This window comes from Rhinatrema bivittatum, chromosome 15 (assembly GCF_901001135.1).
Source record: "Rhinatrema bivittatum chromosome 15, aRhiBiv1.1, whole genome shotgun sequence".
In the NCBI taxonomy this organism is placed as follows: Eukaryota; Metazoa; Chordata; class Amphibia; order Gymnophiona; family Rhinatrematidae; genus Rhinatrema; species Rhinatrema bivittatum.
The window spans coordinates 70,717,025-70,737,439 of NC_042629.1; the positions used below are offsets into that span (position 1 = coordinate 70,717,025).

The window sequence follows — 20,415 nt, forward strand, 5'->3', positions numbered from 1 at the left end:
AGGGGATGGCACTGAAAAGGCCAGAGATAAAGCAGCAGAGGGACTGGAGGTCGTAGCGGGGGCCATGCCTGGCAAGTAGCCAAGTTCTTCTCAATGTGGTATTTTTTATCCAAGATCATCTGGTTACTAATACATTTCTCTATCATTTTCAGCTCTCAGATCTTGCTGTTGTTTCATTTCAGACCCCTGTGGTGTATTTTCTTTTTCCTTCTTTTACTTTACCTATAGACTGTAACCGCTTAGATAGTATGGTGATGTGGCAGCATATCAAATATTATTAAACACTACAAGAGGATGAATCTGTTCACTCATCTCCAATTCAGGATGATCCAGGAAATCTAGCTCTTCCTCTACAAACATTTTGGAGAAGCTAGAATGGGTTAGGATAACTGCAACCAATGGCATGGAATTGCCCATGGTAGGCTATATAGAGGATGAAGTGGAATGCTTTGGGCAGGAGCTGAAGTCCAGAAGCATCGTTATTGTGAGAGATGACATTCAAACTGATCCAAAAGTCAAGGAAGAGGTCCCGGGCTTAAATATCTTGCAGGATTTAAAGGAGCTATGTGAAAATGTGTCCACTCTGCTTAATGAATCCAAGAAGACAGGAGGTGTTTGTGCGATGTGGTCTGAAATCAAGCAGCACTAAGGATCCAAAGCCCAGACTGAGGAGCTGAGCTGTGGCAAGTCGATGCATATGTGAGGTACAGTAGTACCTACAGCAGTCAAAATGTGTTCCAAGTTGTAACTGGCTGGCAGTCATACAGCAATCCTTAGTTGGAAGAGGAGAAATGGAAGTGCTAGAATAGAAGCAAGGGGAGGCAACAAGCTCTGGATTAGGCTTAACCTTGGAGAAGCAAGGGAAAACCTGGACCAAGTGAAAAAAGGGACTCTCGTGCCTGAACAGGAAATTGGCAAAACCAGAGGTTTAAAGGAAGAGGTCCTCCAAATGAAGAAAGAAGAACCTGGAATGAAAGAGCTTTTTGACCAGAGGCGCTATGAACCAGGGGGGGGGGAATTAAGTTATCTCAGGAGAAAATCAGTACAGAAGCCAGCATAGATTTCAAGAAACCATAGGGAGAAATCTCTTAAGAGAGATTTGAAGGGAAATGACATATTGGGTTAAAATGAACTGAAAATGACTGCCTGAAACTCTGTAAAAACAACTCCCTGAAAGCTGAAGTCAGGGGAACTAGTTCCTGTAATTTCTATGTTAATGGTTTGAATTTTGAGTTTGCCCATGAGTTAATCTGGCTATTTTCTGCACCTAAGTATGAAATTGTTTTCAGTTACTTCTCAACCTAATGTTAATAAGGGTGGTTTGGTTTGGTAATATTGGGGATTATATTAATTCTTAGTGTGGAGGGTAAACCAGTGGCTTATTAAATTGTTCTTTTCCCTTCCTGGCTAGGGTAAATTCAATTTCAAAGGAGATAGCATCTGGCCACTTTGTTAGTTTGAGAGGAATGAAAATGCCAAATATGCTTTGAAAGTCAAAAGAAGGGTCATTAACACTTTCTTGTGATGCCCTGTCTTCTCAGCACAGAGGCCTCCTTGGCTGTAAACATTATTTTCTAGACTACACCAACACCAAGTGGACATTACTGGACAGGGAAAGATATTAGAATTTTTTATAATTTACTTTCCATGAAATACTATTTATATTTAAAAGGACCAATTATATGCTTTTGCATCAGAGCTGGCGTGGGCTATACCTGCTTGGAACCAATGAGGGGCAAGAGATTGAATGCTAATAAGTCTTTTTAATTAAGTATAGCAGGTAATGAGTGATATATCTATTTAAAGGCAGAGAGAGAGGGATGTAGCCATAAGATGAGGTTTATCAGCAGCTTGGCTGCAGGCTGAGAAAAAAAAGTAATGTTTCTTTGTTGCTTTCCTATTCTTGCAACAGGAACAAACATAGCCTTTGTTGTATTTTTTTTTTTTTTAGCAAGAGAAATAAAATGTTTTTTAGATATGTTTTGTTTTGACTAATTTCGTTTGGGAAAATTTCAGAAAATTTGTCACTATTTTATTTAAATAGAAAAGGAATAATTTTTGTGAGATTTGAGACATTGGCTTCTGTGAAGTATCTTGATCCTCTACTTACTTGCAGGCAGATACAGTACGCATTTGGACGCGCGTTTTCGACGTGTTAGCTTTACCCCTTATTCAGTAAGGCAGCGGTTCTCAACCTTTATAGTTCTGCGACCCTTTTAATACAATTCCTCACTATGTGGCGACCCCAACCGTAAAATTATTTTCGTTCATAGGCCTAAGTAACTGTACTGTATATACCGTATTTTCCAGCGTATAAGACGACCCCCAATTTTTACAGTTAAAATATAGAGTTTGGGATATACTCACCGTATAAGACTACCCATCTTCCAACGCATTCCAACATTTACAGCAGGAGGGAGTGACTCGAGGAGTGAGGGCGCGCTGCCCGATTGGCCGGTGCTGGGCAAAAGGGGCTTGCCGAAGCAAGCCCCTTTTGCCCAGCACCGGCCAATCGGGCAACGCCCCTTTTGCCCAGCACCGGCCAATCGGGGAGCGCAGAATGAACTTTTTTTACTGCATCCGGTGAGGGGAGGGAGTTACTCAAGGAGCGAAGGCGCGCTGCCCGATTGGTCGGTGCTGGGCAAAAGGGGCTTGCTTCAGCAAGCCCCTTTTGCCCAGCACTGGCCAATCGGGGAGCGAGGGAGCGCAGAATGAACTTTTTTTACTGCATCCGGTGAGGGGAGGGAGTGACTTGAGGAGTGACAAAAAACCCATATTTCCGATGGTCTCTTAGGTGACCCCTAGCAAATCGTCATTCGACCCCCAAAGGGGTCGCTACCCACAGGTTGAGAACCGCTGCAGTAAGGGGTAATAGTGCGTCAAAAATGCACGTCCAACCCCCCCCCCCCAAAAACTAATAGCGTCCGCAACATGCAAATGCATGTTAATGCCCTATTAGTTATTCCCGCACGATACAGAAAGTAAAATGTGCAGCTAAGCCGGCATTAATTTCTGCCGGCGCTGGGGAAGTGCACAGAAAAGCAGTAAAAACTGCTTTTCTGTGCACCCTCCGACAATATCATGGCGATATTAAGTCGGAGGCCCCAAAAGTAAAAAAAAAAAAGTAAAAATCGGCCCACGGCCCGCAAGATGGACACTCAATAATGCCGGCGTCCGTTTTACAAACCCATGGCTGTCAGCGCGCTCGAGAACAGACACCGGAAAAATTGAGCGTCGGCTATCAAACCCACTGACAGCTGCCACTCCTTTTACCGCGGGCCCTAATTTGCATAGGCCACCCTCCTGAATCGCGCGCCCAGGAGAGTGGCCTGTGCGGGCGCTCGCCAGCTCTCCCACACGTTTTTCTGAATCGGCCTGCAGGAGAGCTATAAACAAGTCTTTCCAAGCATCAACAACTGCTTCATCAACCATCTGGATTGCAAAGACATTCTTCTAAAAGAGATTAAACAAAGAATTTATGTTAATAAACTGTCCAAAATTTAGAAGGGAATATTTTTTTTATTTCCTGCACGCTAACTGAACTGAGATTTAGGATGAGGTTATTATTTTTCTGTTACAATTTACAAAGAGCACATTTTCAATGCTAATAAATCCCTCTTTGACTATACTGCCATGTGCTTGTTTCTTACAGAGTGTAAACATCCAAAGGTTTTATGTAAATACTGCATGCATGCAGATTTTACTTATACTACTTGCAATATTAATATTGTGTTAATTTCATGTTGTTTTTACTTTCTTCTCCCCCCCAGGGGCGAAGCTTTAATCTGTGTGGGTGGGCTTTATTACACAGCCGCGAGGAGGAGTTATTGATCTGGCCCCTACCATGGGTGCGGGCAGGGTTTACAACAGAGAAAACCGAATTAATACTGTTGAGCGGATTTCCATCTTCTGAGGTCTCTTCATCCTTTCAAGTCTGAGTAATGGATAATCTCAGTGTCTTGACAAATAACGAGTTTAGGAGTTTTTCTGGAGTCTAAATTGTCATTACAAACATAGGTCAAGGCATTGGTGAAAAACCGTTTTGTTCCTCTCCCTCTCACATCCACCGCTTGGACTCAAACATGGCCCCCTGTTCCCCCCCGCCCCGGGCGCGCAGCTGTCTTCGCCCCCTACAAAGATGGCGGGCGACGTTCCCTGACGCAGGCAGTGCGACGCCGTAATTGGTCGAAGCTACGGGTGACGCTGGGTGGAGGGAACGCCTAAGCTCCGCCCCTCCCCGGTTCACGCGGCAGCCTTTGCTTTGCAGGAGCGGAGTACAGCGCCGGGACCGGGACCGGGGAGCGGCCTTTCCCTATGAGGAACAGAAAGGTGAGGGCAGCGCTTTGCCACTCCTCGGCATCCTCCCCCCCCCCCCCCCCCCCCGACCCGTGCGCAGTAAATAAGGAAATAAAGAGCTTCCCTTGGCGAGTTCGTTGTGGCTTCTCGGTGCGGGCGCGCTGAGCTCACGTTGGGTCCCCGGGGAGCGCGACTCCCTCCGGCGAGGGCCATTGCATCAGGCACCGGCCGCGGACCCTTCTGCCGACGCTGCTGCTCTGCGCTTTTTTAGGGTTTTGTTTTCCTATGAGGTTTTGCGCCCCTTCCCGTCAAAGACACAAACTTTCTCTCTCTCTCTCTCTGCCTCTTCTCTCCACCCAGAGTTCGGACGCGTCTTCTCCGCCTCTGCAAAATCCGTAGCCTGTCCCAAATATTGTTACTCCGTCTCAGGACAGAGAAAACTCATTTTCGCGGCGTTTGGACTAAGATCGGATGTACTTTTTAAGGTGACTTTCGTAATTTTACCTGATTTATGACTTCGCGGTGTTGTGCTTTGCATTTCATGCAAACGTTGCAGATGTTCGTTAGGGTCCTCCTGCTGGTTTACCTACAATTTAACATCATCTCATGGCTTTATGGCTTTTATGCATCACTAATTCCTTTGTATCGTTCCTGAAAAGGCAGGTAATAAATGTAACTTACGTGTAGTATCAAGCACAGGCTTTGGAGCTGTGAGTTGTTGAGGATGGCGCTTGTCCTTTTTTGGCTGAGACCGAATGCTGTTTTGGTAGGAGGGTGGAGAGGGGCTAACATCTTGCCACCCAACCCTACTGGGGACAGGTTGCTGTATGTAATTAATGTCTCTTGGCAAAGCAGACCGATTAAATCATCTGTTAAAATACTTCTTGTTGGTTGTGTTGGCTTATATTTGGTTCATCCGTTTTTTTTTAAGAGATGGATGTGGATTTGTGTTTTGGGATTTTTGTCTGGTCTCAGCATGAGGTCATTCAGTAATAGGGATGTGGAAGATTCTGATATTGTGCATAGTTAAAAAAAAAAAGCAAAAAAAAAAATTGAAAAATCCCTTTCTTTTTACCTCTAAAGAGGCAGTTTGTGCAGCAGTATTTGTGAGTCTTTCAAATGCTGCAAAAACTGTCTTTTTATTAATTGTTTTTGAATGCTATTGTGAGTTTGGCATTTATCAGCATTCATACGAATTTAGACTGTGTGTTGGTGATTGTGCATAGTTTATCCATTTTTTGTGTGTGTGTGTTTAGCAGCGAGCTCACAGACTGGCCGATACAGTGAAAGTCGCGGGAGAGCCAGTGAGCGCACAGGCCAGTGTCCTGGGCGTGCGATTCAGTATCGGCCCGTATGCAAATTAGTGCCCGCAGTAAAAGGAGGCGCTAGGGACACTAGCGCGTCCCTAACGCCTCCTTTTTGACAGAAGCGGCGGCTGTCAGTGGGTTTGACAGCCAACGCTCAATTTTACCGGCGTCGGTTCTCGAACCCGCTGACAGCCACGGGTTCGGAAAATGGACATCGGCTAAATTGAGCATCCGTCTTCCAACCTGCGGGTAGAATTTTTTTATTTTTTTTTTATTTTTGGGGCCTCTGACTTAATACTGTATAAGGGGTAAAAATAGCATGCCGAAAACGCGCGGCCAAACAGGGGCTCAGCCTGAGCGCACTTTACTGCATCGGCCCGAGAGTTGTTTTGTTTTGAGTCACTAGGATGTTATGAATACCTTTGGAAGTTTATCGGAAGTTTTTCTCTTTAATGTTCGTTCCTTTGATTTCTCAGAGGCAGTGTTGACTGTCCCCAGGGTAGGAGTTTTGGAATGCTGTGGTGGTGGGGGAGAGGATGGTAAATGTTGACATGGCATAAGGTGTTTCCATAGCGTGCAACCAGCATGATATCGCAAAAAACCGTCAGTGCCAAGCAATTTGAAGAATAGCACATTGGCTGCCTCCTGTTTAATAGTTCTAATTTGAATTGTATGCTAAAATGCGTTTTTTAGTTAAAAATCCAGTGGTCTACATAAAACTGTAACTTTTTGCTTTATATAATCTCTAAACTCTCTGACCAAAATGTTTTTTTTTTCGTCTGTGATTCAGTTTACAGATGGCAGGCGATCCTCAGCACGCCAGAAGAGCAGAGCTTACGGAGCAGATCAGTCGTCATCTGATCAGGAGGCTGACATTTGCCGGTCTACAAGAACAGTGTGCTTGGTAAAAGTCACAGTCTTGCCACTTTTTAATGCTTAGGAATACAAGTCTGTCAGAAGCATAGATAGAACAATCATGGTAATGCATTTCTTAGATTGACAAGAGAAGTCATTGGTATAAATCCTCGATGGGAGTTCGCCTTCAGATATCTTTAACTGAAGACACTTTTGGGGTGGTGGTTGAGAAAGTTGCTGTTTTCTTGATCTTTTGATTGGTTAGAGGCCTAAAATCACAAGTCCCATGACAGGCATGGTCCTTGTCGATAGCTGCTGTGTTGGTCAGCAGTTCAGTTTCTACAAGCGTTCCTCAGGGTTGTAAACAGTAACCTGCTGCAGGCAGCACTAGAAAACGTGCATATGTAACCCATTTTGACAGTTAAAAGGTTTTAAAAAATCACTGCAGCTTGTCTGTTTTCATTCTGAGCAACCTTTCATTCGAGGATACCTTTTTATAGTTCAGTTTCTGCACATTTCACAGACTTAGCTACTTCCGACGTAAAACAGGATACCACCCTGTCGGAGCCCTGTGCAGGCAGATGTACATAACTAAGGGACAGGTCATAAACATTTGGAGAGAGACGCAGGAGAGGAGATATTTTGAAACAGTAGTTTGACCTTAAAAGTAGGAAAACACCAGATATTACGGCGTGGCTAAAAAGAAGACCCAAACAGAAAACGAAGAGCTGATAGTTTGAGGGATCTTGACAAGCTTTCCCTATACGTACCCAGATCAGTCCAGACTCCTGGGTTTTGCCTCCCCTCCAGCAGATGGAGACACTGTCACTGCTACTTAACCACGTGTGCCACCTAAAGTCCCTTAGTATTTCTGTCTTCAGCAGATGGTGGAGGTGCAAAACCTGCAGTCTGAGATTTAAAAAAAAAAAAAAAAAAAAGTGAGACTAGCAGATCTAAGCGTGTTTGCCTCCCAGGGGGGTTGTTAGGTTCTGGTGGGGCCATCTTGTCTACATTCACAGCTGCCTTGCGGGCCGTGGAGGAGGAGGTCAAAATACTGAGAGGCCTCGCTCAGGAGGGGAGGAGGATCCCCTGGAGGACTCGGATGCCTTGTCTACCTTTTCCTCTGATTTTGTCCTCTTACTGCATAAAGCTTATAAGGCCAGGAAAGCCATGTGCCGGCATAGAGCTGAGCAAGGGGCTTCAGGGAGCCCAAGGCCAGCAAAGAGGGCACAGATAACGTGCAAGTGGATTTTCTGAGCCGATAAGTTGAACCCCAGAGAAGTGGGAGTTGTCAGAGGAAGGCGATGTGCCTCATCACTCGCAGATGAGGCATGCCATGCATGGATCTAATGGTGACTTTCCGCAATGACAAGGCCCTGCGGTTCTTCAATTGAAGACGGAAACAAGGAGCAGAGGGGGTAGATGCCTTAGTTCTACCTTGGCCGACAGATGTACTTTACGGTTTTCCGCCTTGGCCGCTGGTGGGCAAGGTCTTGTGATGCACAAAGGTCCATCCGGGTGACGTGATTCTTGTTGCGCCAGAGAGGCCGAGGCATCTGTGGTTTCAGACTTGATCGACCTAGCAGTGGATGGTCCGGTGCGGCTAGCTCATCTGCCGAATCTCCTGCATTAAGGCTCCATATTTTCGGCTTCCTTTTGTCTAGCGGCTTGGTTTTTGAGAAGTAGTGATTGAGGAATAAGGGTTATTTGGAAAGGGTCATCGCTACACTCTTACAGTCTAGGAAGGCTTCCACCTCCTTGGCATATGTGAGGGTATGAACAGTTTTTGAGGCCTGGTGTACAGAGCAAGGGGTGGATTCTATGTGAACCTTTCTGCAAAAGGGTTTGGTAAAGGGTTTATCCTTTAATTCCCTCAGGGTTCAGGTGGTGGCTTTAGGCCTTCTTCGAGGTAAGATTCAAGGAGCATCTTTTAGCTACACCTCCGGATGTGGTGCGTTTCCTCCAGGGAGCAAAGCATTTGCGTTCTCAGATTCGGAAGCCTTGTCCCTCCTGGAGCCTTAATGTAGTCCTTAAGAGCATGTGTGCGGCCCCGTTCAAACCTCAGACGAGCTACTATGAAAGATCTCACTTTGAAGGTGGTTTTCTTGGTGGCGATTTGTTCGGCTCGACATATCTCGGAGCTTCAGGCCTTTTCTTGTAGGGAGCCTTTTTTGAGATTTTCAGATTCAGGAGTCTCCTTGAGGACGGTTCCTTCCTTTCTGCCGAAGGTGATGTCGTCGTTCCACTTAACTCACTCGGTGGAGCTCCCGTCCTTCCCAAGTCTCCATCCTATGGCGATTCGGGCAAAAGAGTTGCGACGTATGGACGTAAAGCGTGCGTTGTTGCAGTACCTGAAGGTCATGAACAGCTTCTGCTTGTCCGATCATCTTTTTGTGCTGTGGAGTGGTGCAAAAAGGGTCAAAAGCCACAATTGCACAGCTCCGTGTATACCTGTCGGGGTCTGCCTGTCCCTGAGTGGTTAAGGGCTCATTCTGTGCGTTCTCAGGCGGCCACCGGGGCCGAGTGTCAGCAAGCTTCACCGCAAGAGATCCGTAGAGCAGCTACTTGGAAGTCTTTACACACTTTCACCAGACATTTGGATGTTCAAACCCCAGAAGCCAGGGGTTTTGGGGAAAGTGTGATTCAGGTGGGACTCTTGCAGTCCTACCCCCAGTTAGGGAAGCTTTGGTACATCCCAGGAGTTTGGACTGATCTGCGTACGTACAGGGAAAGGAAATTTGGTTCTTACCTGCTAATTTTCATTCCTGTAGTACCACGGATCAGTCCAGAGACTTGCCTGGGTTTTGGTGAGTCCGCTCAGTCTGTTTTTGTGATTACTCTGAAGAATGGCACAGGTTTTGTTAGTCCTACACAGGGTTTTGTGTAGACGCGGTTATCAGCTCTAGGTTTCCACTTCCCATTGCTTTATTCAGAGGATGTTAGTTATTGTATTGGTATTTTGTTTTGATTTTGACTTGGGTACAGACTAATACTGAGGGACTGCAGGCGGCACACGTGATTAAGTAGCAGTGTCGGTAAAATGTTCTCTGTCTCCATCTGCTGGCAGGGAGGCAAAACTCAGGGGTCTGGACTGATCCGTGGTACTACAGGAACGAAAATTAGCAGATAAGAACCACATTTTTCCTTTTAAAATCTCATTTATACCAGGAGACGTTTTGCAGTATAGCGATGCCTTCATTTTTCCGTAAATTCAGCTAATTATAATGCAGCATTCATGCACCAGCAATATCGATCTAATAAATGTTTTCTTGGCCTAACAAATCTTTCAGTTGCTTGAAACAGCTCTGACCATGAATCTTTCGTATTAGGCGTCTTCACACAGAACTGACAAGCGTCCTCTCAAAAAGGTGAAATGTGAGAAGAGCTCGCTGGCCAAGGCGGACTTGCAGTACCTCGTGCGTGAAAGCGCAGGCGCCGCTCTTCCAAAGGCCCCGAGCAGCGCAGCTCTCGAGTGTCCGCCTACGGGGGGGCCCCCCGCCGCCGACGGAGTGACCGCAGGGGGCAAAGGGGGAAGAATCGCAAAGCTAAGCCCGGGCGGCGCCCCTGGGACCGGGGCAGCCCCCGCAGGCGACGGCGGCTTGCCGAAGGCTGAAGAGGTGGGAGCGCTGGTTGCCGCAGGCGAGGAATCTGGCGGCCCCGGCCTGGGCCGGCCTGCCCTGGAGGAGGACGGCAGTAGAGACGGAAGCGTGCGGCTGAACGTGACCGACCCGGAGAGCAGGGAGGCCCTGAGGAATCCCCTTCAGCTGGACTCCAGTGTCTTCTGGGATGAGGACAGTAACCAGCCCATGCCCCTGGGGCGGTTTTTTGAAAATGCTGAACTGATGCAGGTAAAAAAGTGTTTTTCTTTGAGCCTTTTGTTAGCTCTAGAGTAGTTAGTGTTTTAAGCTTAGCAAGAAAGGAGTCTGAACAATAGAAATGATGTTAGCTCAAGTCGCTTACAACTTGTGTGTCAGTGTGCCCACTTTGAATGCGCTGTCAGGACTGAATCCAGATGTGTGTCAGTGTGCCCACTTTGAATGCTCGGTCAGGACTGAATCCAGATGTGTCAGCGTGCCCACTTTGAATGCTCGGTCAGGACTGAATCCAGATGTGTGTCAGTGTGCCCACTTTGAATGCTCTGTCAGGACTGAATCCAGATGTGTGTCAGTGTGCCCACTTTGAATGCTCTGTCAGGACTGAATCCAGATGTGTGTCAGTGTGCCCACTTTGAATGCTCGGTCAGGACTGAATCCAGATGTGTGTCAGTGTGCCCACTTTGAATGCTCGGTCAGGACTGAATCCAGATGTGTGTCAGCGTGCCCACTTTGAATGCTCGGTCAGGACTGAATCCAGATGTGTGTCAGCGTGCCCACTTTGAATGCGCTGTCAGGACTGAATCCAGATGTGTCAGTGTGCCCACTTTGAATGCTCGGTCAGGACTGAATCCAGATGTGTGTCAGCGTGCCCACTTTGAATGCTCGGTCAGGACTGAATCCAGATGTGTGTCAGTGTGCCCACTTTGAATGCTCGGTCAGGACTGAATCCAGATGTGTGTCAGCGTGCCCACTTTGAATGCTCGGTCAGGACTGAATCCAGATGTGTGTCAGCGTGTCCACTTTGAATGCTCTGTCAGGACTGAATCCAGATGTGTGTCAGCGTGCCCACTTTGAATGCTCTGTCAGGACTGAATCCAGATGTGTGTCAGCGTGCCCACTTTGAATGCTCTGTCAGGACTGAATCCAGATGTGTGTCAGCGTGCCCACTTTGAATGCTCGGTCAGGACTGAATCCAGATGTGTGTCAGCGTGCCCACTTTGAATGCTCGGTCAGGACTGAATCCAGATGTGTGTCAGCGTGCCCACTTTGAATGCTCGGTCAGGACTGAATCCAGATGTGTGTCAGCGTGCCCACTTTGAATGCTCGGTCAGGACTGAATCCAGATGTGTGTCAGCGTGCCCACTTTGAATGCTCTGTCAGGACTGAATCCAGATGTGTGTCAGTGTGCCCACTTTGAATGCTCTGTCAGGACTGAATCCAGATGTGTGTCAGCGTGCCCACTTTGAATGCTCTGTCAGGACTGAATCCAGATGTGTGTCAGTGTGCCCACTTTGAATGCTCGGTCAGGACTGAATCCAGATGTGTGTCAGCGTGCCCACTTTGAATGCGCTGTCAGGACTGAATCCAGATGTGTCAGTGTGCCCACTTTGAATGCTCGGTCAGGACTGAATCCAGATGTGTGTCAGTGTGCCCACTTTGAATGCTCGGTCAGGACTGAATCCAGATGTGTGTCAGTGTGCCCACTTTGAATGCTCTGTCAGGACTGAATCCAGATGTGTGTCAGCGTGCCCACTTTGAATGCTCTGTCAGGACTGAATCCAGATGTGTGTCAGTGTGCCCACTTTGAATGCGCTGTCAGGACTGAATCCAGATGTGTGTCAGTGTGCCCACTTTGAATGCTCGGTCAGGACTGAATCCAGATGTGTGTCAGTGTGCCCACTTTGAATGCTCTGTCAGGACTGAATCCAGATGTGTGTCAGTGTGCCCACTTTGAATGCTCTGTCAGGACTGAATCCAGATGTGTGTCAGTGTGCCCACTTTGAATGCTCTGTCAGGACTGAATCCAGATGTGTGTCAGTGTGCCCACTTTGAATGCTCGGTCAGGACTGAATCCAGATGTGTGTCAGCGTGCCCACTTTGAATGCTCGGTCAGGACTGAATCCAGATGTGTGTCAGCGTGCCCACTTTGAATGCTCGGTGAGGACTGAATCCAGATGTGTGTCAGCGTGCCCACTTTGAATGCTCGGTCAGGACTGAATCCAGATGTGTGTCAGCGTGCCCACTTTGAATGCTCGGTCAGGACTGAATCCAGATGTGTGTCAGTGTGCCCACTTTGAATGCTCTGTCAGGACTGAATCCAGATGTGTGTCAGTGTGCCCACTTTGAATGCTCGGTCAGGACTGAATCCAGATGTGTGTCAGTGTGCCCACTTTGAATGCTCTGTCAGGACTGAATCCAGATGTGTGTCAGTGTGCCCACTTTGAATGCCTTGTCAGGACTGAATCCAGATGTGTGTCAGTGTGCCCACTTTGAATGCTCTGTCAGGACTGAATCCAGATGTGTAGGCTGTAGGTCCCCTATCCTAGAACCAGCCTTGTGGCACATAGCAAAGGGGGAATGTGTGATACTTTTTTTGAATCCTAAATTAGTTGTGGAATACTTAGGCACCAGCCAAAAATTCTTAGGAGAGGCACAAAAACTTTTGTGTGCGAGGGTGGAGGGGGGGGGGGTTCTTTTGGTTTTTGCTCTCTTGCCTTTTCAGGCATTCTCTCCTCACCCACATCTTCCAGGTACTCTTCCCCCCCCCCCCCAGCAGCTTCTCATTCCTTGTATGACAGGACGGGGCAGGACAATCCCGCCGGAGCCATGGCGGCAGCTGCTCTCTTCCTAACATTGCTCGTGGCAGCAGCTCTGGCATCCTTCCCAGAAAGGAGCAGGCACCCACAGCTGCGTGACAGCCGTGTCTTTACGGTACTGGCGAGTGTCCCAGGTTACCTGTTGCCTTGGATTTTTCCTGCCATATCGTGTTACATGAGTTCAGTTTTCTTCCCTTTTGCCGCCTCTTGCTGACCTGTTTTCTAATCCAAGCTGTGCAAAGTCACGCTGCTCCTGGCTGCTAGCCCGAGGGCGAGAGGACCTCTCATCTCAGGGACCCTGCTCTACCCGAGGGGTGGCCCACGAAGGGACCTAACGCCTCGGGGACCCTCTTTCTTCGCTTCTTCCAAGAATTTAAGAGACTTCTATACTCTTCTGTATTTTAAAACTCCAGACTGCAGGTTTGCACCCCTACCATCTGCTGGAGACAGAGAAATACTGGGGGACTGCAGGAGGCGCACTGGGTTATCTAACAGTGCCTCTCAGTTTTTGTTCTCTGCTTCCTTCTGCTGCTAGAGATGCAAAGCCCACGTGTCTGGACTGATCTGTAGTACTTCAGGAATGAAAACTGGCCGGTAAGAACCAATTTTCTTTTCCCACTTAGTGTCTGTGGAGGAAATGGAGCAACTTCAGGGTCCCTGCATCGATTTGTTGAAACTTACTGGCTGATTTTATCAAATTGATTGATATGGTTTATTTTCCCAGCAATCCCCAGCAGTATAAAGTACTTGACAGTGACGTAGCTCTAGTGTGGTTTGATATAATTTTCCAAAACTTCCTCTGTCTTTTGTGCAGACTTGAAAAAGTTCTACGTTTCCAGTGGTTTATTTATGTATTTATTTATTTAAATAGAAAAGGGTTTTTACTAACCTTGCCGAAAGCAATGATTGCTACTTTCGCACAGAGATGAAAGCTTACTTTTAGTAATGCTTCGTCTCGACTTATCCTTCAAGGACATCCCACCGGTTGTTCCCAGCCATGCCTCGATGAGCCGGAGGGAATTCAGGAAGCTTCACTTTAAAGCAAAGGAGGAGGATGAGGATGACGACAACTATATTGAAGAAGATCTCTAAGCACAGCCCAGGAGACCCCCCCAGGTACCTGTGATCTTTATAGAACTTAACACCAGCCCTGCTCGTTTTATTTTGGCCATGGCAGCTTGAAAAAAAAAGAGGAGATTGTTTTGAAAAACACTCCTGCACCTTTCTTTATTTTGTGGGTTAGCACTGCGGCATCGGAAACGGGATTTGATAGCTGCGGTGCCAGGCTTTGCCTCCTGTGATTGGGGGAGGGTGGGAGTGGCAGACCTCGCATGGACACGCCATCTCTGTAGGCCCTTTGCTGTTGTAACATCTTTGCTGCTCCTCTGCATTTTGTGCAGAATTTCCTGCCTTCTTCTCTCTCCAGACTTTGAATGTCAATTGCCTCACAGATATGGAAATAGTTGTTAAGTTTCCATTAGTCTCATTTGCATGTGAATGAAGCAAGTAGCACACGTTTAAAACAAAATCAGAGAGAATGCTTTCACTCTGCACACGATTAAGCTCTGGAATTCGTTGAGAGTACGTGGTTAAGGCATTTAGTGTAGCTGGGTTTAAAAGTTTGGATAAGTTCCCGGAGGAGATGCCTATAAACGGCTATTAATAAGGAACAGCCACTGCTTGTTACCAGCGTTAGTACCTTGGGATCTGTTTAAATGTTTGGGTACTTGCCAGGTCATTTTGATGTGGATTGGCCACTGTTGGAAACAGGATGCTGGGCTTCATGGGCCCTTGGTCTGCCCCCGGTATGGCATGTTCTTATGCTCTTAGGCTGCAGATATCCTGTCAGCAGCGGTGCTCTTAGTACATCTTAGAATAATGAGGTTCCTGGATGCACAACTCGATCTCAAGTTTCATAGATTTTTTATTTTTATTTATTTAATTTTATATACCGACAGCCGTTTGCACATCGTGCCGGTTTACAAGTAACTTACAACCATAAGATATATAGGCAGAAGCCTTTACAAATAACAGTATGTAACATAAATGCAGTAACAGAGCAAGAAACTAATGCAGAAACAGAGCAAGAAACTAAATAACTTAGATAACATAGATAACACATGCAGACGTCTTGTGATGGCAAAATGCTCATTTAAAAGAAAACCAAGCTCTGAAAAACCTTCCTGCAGAAAATATGCTAGATCAGTTTAAGGACTGGCTTATAAAAGTGCTTTACACCCTCAGTTTAATTATTAAAATGAGTGTGCTTTATAGCCACAATACACATGCATTACTACTCATGACGCGTTTTATTTTTACCTTGAAATGTTTTCTATTCTAAGATTTGAATCGAGGGTTACGTAGCTACAGTCGGTCAATTCTTTTCCACTCCCCGTGCCTTTTCTTAATTCTGTTTCCCATTTTCCAACTGTCCTGGTCTTGTGCTGATCTTTGATATGCTTCATCGGCTGAAATGTCTTTTTTGCATTTTTTGTTTGTTTTTCTGCAGGGGCTTTAAAATGACTTTGAGGACCTGAATATTCTGCTTATGACACAGTATGGAAGAAAAGTCCCTCTCTACGTCGCTCCGAAAATGCTACATGAACGCAGGATTCCGAAGCCACCCTCCCTAGAATCAAATCGTTTCTAACAAATTTAGTAAAACTACTGAAAAGCAGTTTTTTTAAAATACTTGTCTCACACAGGTGTGAGTTAATCTATAATTTATACTGCTAACTTAAAATGTTTAATCAGAGACTGGACTGTAAAAGAGCTAAAATCTCTTAATGAAGGGTGGCCCTGATGGGGGACTGTACTACTGATCATACAGCAGCCGGGGGTGCAGGCCCCACTGAGCTCGGTGACTGAGACTTCCACCCTTCTCCCCTAATGCTTGTTACAGGTACAGTCTTCCCATATAGGGGGAATCCATCCCTAAAATCTTATTTTTACGTTTAGCATGATTAGCAGGTTACCTACAGTTTCCACATTCGTTGGGGCTTTAGGGGGTTAAGTTCCATCAGGTGATGTCTCTCCTACCATAATGAACATCTCACTGGCTGGGCACACGCGGTCAGCGTCTGATTGTGTGTAGATCTTTACCCCTCATACAGCAAGGAGCTTTGTGCCCAAAAACATGTACAGGTCGGAGTGAAAATGTGCACGGCTCGTTAATCGAGGCATTGGTTATGACTCTCCGGTGCAGAGATGCGTAGGCTTGAATGCTGGAAAATTAACTCCTGATCAGAGATGGAGTAACGTTTCTGGGACAGGTGTAACGTTTCTGGGACGGGTGTTTAAGGAACTGAATGTGGGGGGGGGATCCTGTACTCTAGGCGGGTTTTCTGCACACAACCTATGAGGATACATTTTTATGCTGTTCACTTAGATTTTGTGCACAACTTTTAGGGAGGGATGCAGATCTTATGCGGATTAACTAAGGTCATGCTTCAAAGGTGTTTTGTGCGCGTTAACTAGGAATTAGGCGCACAAAACCTGGTTTGCGTGCAGAAACCATATTTTGTGCCTCAAAATGCTGGTTTGCATAAAGCATGGCTTGTGGTAGAAGGTGCACTTATATAATTTTTCCGGAAGACGTTTTTAGATGTATGTTTTTAACTCCCGATACTTGTGTAGATACTATGTTAATTTTTTCTTAGCTTGTTTGAGAAAATGTGCACTTGAAATCCAGCTGCACATTTTCTCAACACGTATAAGTACATTGGGCCCACTGACCGGACCAGACAGAGCTGCTCAACTAGGGCAAGAGGACTTTTTTATTTATTTTTTTTTTTAAATCAGACCTCACTGTAACTTTTTAACTGCTAGTAACAATGACCTCTGCAGAAACATTTTGTGCTTCACCTATTTCATAGATTAGCTTTGAGCTAAGTATCTTCCGATTTTGCTGTGTTAATGGGAATAAACCATTCACTTTGGAGGTGGGGTGCGTTCCCTGCTGGTTTCTTTGCTTAGTTTCCTGGAAATAATTCATAACCATGGCATGAACACTTTTTTTTTCCTAGTGGTAGGAAGTGGAGTTGCAGAGAACTTTTACTGATGTCAGGAAGGCTGTGTATTCTCTTTTCCCCCAGCAGCGGCTGTTTTTTATTTGAAAGGATGTAACCAGATTACCATGCAAGCTGATAGAAAGTCCTGGGTCGGGCAGAAATCCTTGGGTCAGGCTTGTATCAGGATGGGCTGCTCTGTGGGGGCTTCCGGAACATATCAGGCCCTGTGTGGCTGAAAGCCTTGTAGCAGGGTCAGGCGTAATATAGCAACCAGCTTATCTGAAGCGGTCGCCTTCGGCAGGAGGGAACCAGCAGGTGGGAGAAGATCTCTGTGTGTGTTTTCCGGAGAGGTTTGCCAAACCTCAGTTTTACCAAACCCTCGCACGTGCGAAAGCTTCCTCGAAAGCTTTTCTTCCGTTGCGGTTCTTGTAGCTGTTGGCCCCGGGATAAACTGCAGTCTTGGTTGGTTGGGGAGGGGCCAACTTTCTATTGATCCAACAAAAATGTTATTCTCTGGATGGCACCTGCGAGGGCTTTAAGCGCTCATGGAGCAAAACTTCATTGTTGTGGGTTCCTGTTGAGATTTTTTTGCGAGAGCTGAGCACATACGTTGGACCCATGGTGGTACCCAAAGGGGTTGAATTAGCGGAAGTGTGAAACTTGGGAGCAGTAGCAGATTTTCCTATAAAAAGGTCCTAAATTTAAATTAGTAAGTGCCTTTGACAATCTAGCTATTTATCCTTCGAGTCCCCTGCCTTTTCTAAACACACTATATCGAGTTTCTTTAGATTCTTTTCTGGGCTATGTTTTTCTGCAAGAGTCCAGACCACATTCTGAACTTCAAGAGCACAGAACAATTTACCATTACTGTAGTTCGCTACATAGCCTGAAATTTCCTGTGCAACAGTTTCACTATAAAAATACTATAGCTATTTTTGCAGTTGACTTTTTTCTCCACAAAGTATTTGTCGTAGATAAAAAGTTGTTCTTAATTTAAAGGAACAACATTGAGGTTTGTAAAACTAGAATTTGGCAATGGCCTCGTTTGCTACTTGACCCCCTGCTTCTTCTGCTCCTTAGCTGAGGAGGGCCGAGGTTGCCACAGTGCCAGCGTTCACAGCCCTTGTGGAGGGGGGGGGGGGGGGGGGGCAGTTTTAGCCATTAGATGACCGCTACACCTGGTGACCAGTCGCTGGGTACATATACTGCTTTCCAGAAGGAGCAGTGTTCTGTGGCTCTTTGACACGGACTGTTAACATGATGGCTGAGCCAGATCGAAGTGCAGTACATAAAATGACAGTATCCCTGGCCAGTTGCAAAGAGTGGTTTTACTAATCAACTTTACCAGCCATGACACCTTTTGAAAAAAAAAAAAAATCATTGGTTTTTAAACTGGAAGGCAAAAATTGGGTGATGGTTTCTTGTTTTGCATTCTGACCAGTGAGAGAATTTGATGCAAATGTTTTTTCTGTATTTTTTTTTTTTGCCTGATAACTTGGTAAGTAAATGCACAGCTTTAGATGTCCTGAATGAATCGGCTGTTTTGCATAATTGATTTAAATGTAAGAACCTCACAGGCTGGGGGAAGGGATGTTGCAGGGCATCACATCTTTAGCTTCCTGCTGATTGAGGAGAGGACTTGTAAATACTTTCTACCTTTTTTTATCCTCACAAACACAAATTTAAATATATCATTGCGATAGATGTGTTGTAGTTTTGCTTTATACATTTACTGTTGAATGTGGGGCTCTTCAGTACTGTTGGGGAGGGGGTGGGGAGCATTTTTCGTTTAGCAGGCACTAAAACAATTTAAAATGGTTTCAGTGCCTGTTAAACGAAAGAAATGAGAGCCCTTCCCAGTGAGGGAGCACAGCAGCCGAAGGGTCCATGCGAATAATGTATGAACAGTGAAGGCCTGCAGTCGTGCTGTACAAACGTATGGAATTCCCTTGTGTCTTCATTAAAAATGTACATTTTTTACCTAATTGGTGTTCAGTATCGCATGCTTGTGTGCATATTCAGGCCTGGACAGGGGGGGTGCATTGAGGGCGAATGACCTTTTTCTCCAAGGACAAGCATCAGATGGAGCCCGGCCTGGAAAACTTTGTCAGAGTTTCTAGAACGGTGACTGGCAGACTGAGCATGCCCAGCTTGCCATTATCCAAATGTCCAGGGTCCCCCTTCAGTCTTTTTTTTTTTTCCCCCTGGGCCAGGTCCCTCTTCTCCAGTCAGTGCTGATCTTCCCTTCGTTGCGGTCGATTCCCAGTATGTTGCTCCTCGGTGGCCACCAGCCATCGACTGCTCGCCAGCTGTTTTATGGCATCATCCGTTTTTTGACTGTGCCCCCAGACCATGTCTATTACTGAGCCACACAAGGTCTGTATCCTCTGCCTGGGACCGTCATGCAGTGTCCATGGGTGCAGTCTGTGTAATCCAGATGACCCCCAAGGGCCATAGTGCTGGATAAGATAGAAACGTTTTTTGTATCCAAAATGTCTGATCCATCCACTCCGGCATCCAGGGCATTGAATATTAGAGGCCTTGGGGAACTGTTGGGATACGCTATCCATTTCCCCTCTCCCAGTGGGTCCTGTCCTGAGAGAGTAGACAGCGATAGGCCATCTCCAATGTCACATTCCAAGACGGGATCTTCAGCTTCCTCAGCGCCGGGGAAAGACCAGGCTGAGTATCGCCGCAAACACTGTCGCCGTCTATGCACGGTCCCGGAACCGATGCAGCACCAGTGGCCGCCACCAAAGTGACCCCGTGAGGAAGAGACATTGTCCTCTATAAGACCCGGGAGTCCCAGGCGTTTCCCACAGATAGTGGTGCCAGGCACCGAGCCACCTCAGAGCTTTGAAACTGCCTCCTTCCATCCTCACTTCACCAGACTTTCAGGAGGAGTTGGACTGCAGGGTTCAGATGGCAATACTCCGAGCCCTGTGGGGTATTGAACCAGCACCGGTCCCCATGCTGGTGCCAGTGCCTGGACAGTCTCTTTTGGCACCCCTGCTAAAACATCTAGACGTCCTTCTAGGTGTCCTGATGCAGCTGGTGCTTGGAGGACTATCTGTTCCTCAGTAGCCACCAATGTCCCCCTCTGGAGCGATACCTGTTAGTGGATCCTCTGAGGAGGAAGACTTGCCTGGGCCTACGGCTGGAGTTTCCCCGGACCTGTTCCTGGGCTGTCGGGAACTTCGGTGCCTTTAATATCCTTGGTGCTGTTAATGCCCTCTGTGCCCAAAGCGAGAGGCCTGGGCAGGGACCATCTTTGCCAGCCCCCAGGGGGGGACCTTAGCAAGGAAGAGGCCTCATATGACCCCTAGGGGGACAATACTTCGGCGTGGTCTTCAGAGGACTCCAAAGATATTCTTTCAGAGCCTTCCCCTCCGGATGAGAGGCGTAGGTGTCCCCCGGAGGATCTTTCCTTTGCGGGCTTTGTCCGGGCCATGGCTGAAGGACGCCCGTCACAAAATGCTGGATGATCCAAAGGAAATAGTAGCTGTCCCAGTCCATATTTTTAAGGAACTTCTCC

The 20,415-nt window shown here is 46.7% G+C and overlaps 1 protein-coding gene across 1 annotated transcript; it reads left to right on the forward strand.

Annotated features, from left to right (window-relative positions):
* The first annotated feature begins 4,181 nt into the window (after window positions 1–4,181).
* Window positions 4,182–18,865, forward strand: C15H1orf174 (chromosome 15 C1orf174 homolog). The gene is made up of 5 exons (XM_029578644.1): window positions 4,182–4,329; window positions 6,394–6,507; window positions 9,788–10,306; window positions 13,843–13,986; window positions 15,380–18,865. The coding sequence occupies exons 1-4, from the start codon at window positions 4,315–4,317 to the stop codon at window positions 13,960–13,962; spliced, it is 768 nt and encodes a 255-aa protein (XP_029434504.1). The 5' UTR covers window positions 4,182–4,314; the 3' UTR covers window positions 13,963–13,986; window positions 15,380–18,865.
* The last annotated feature ends 1,550 nt before the right edge of the window (window positions 18,866–20,415 follow it).

Coding starts and splice junctions, on each gene's coding strand:
- C15H1orf174 (XM_029578644.1), top strand. Junction 6,508..9,787: donor CTACAAGAACAGTGTGCTTG/GTAAAAGTCACA, acceptor CTTTCGTATTAG/GCGTCTTCACACAGAACTGA. Junction 10,307..13,842: donor AAAATGCTGAACTGATGCAG/GTAAAAAAGTGT, acceptor TTATCCTTCAAG/GACATCCCACCGGTTGTTCC.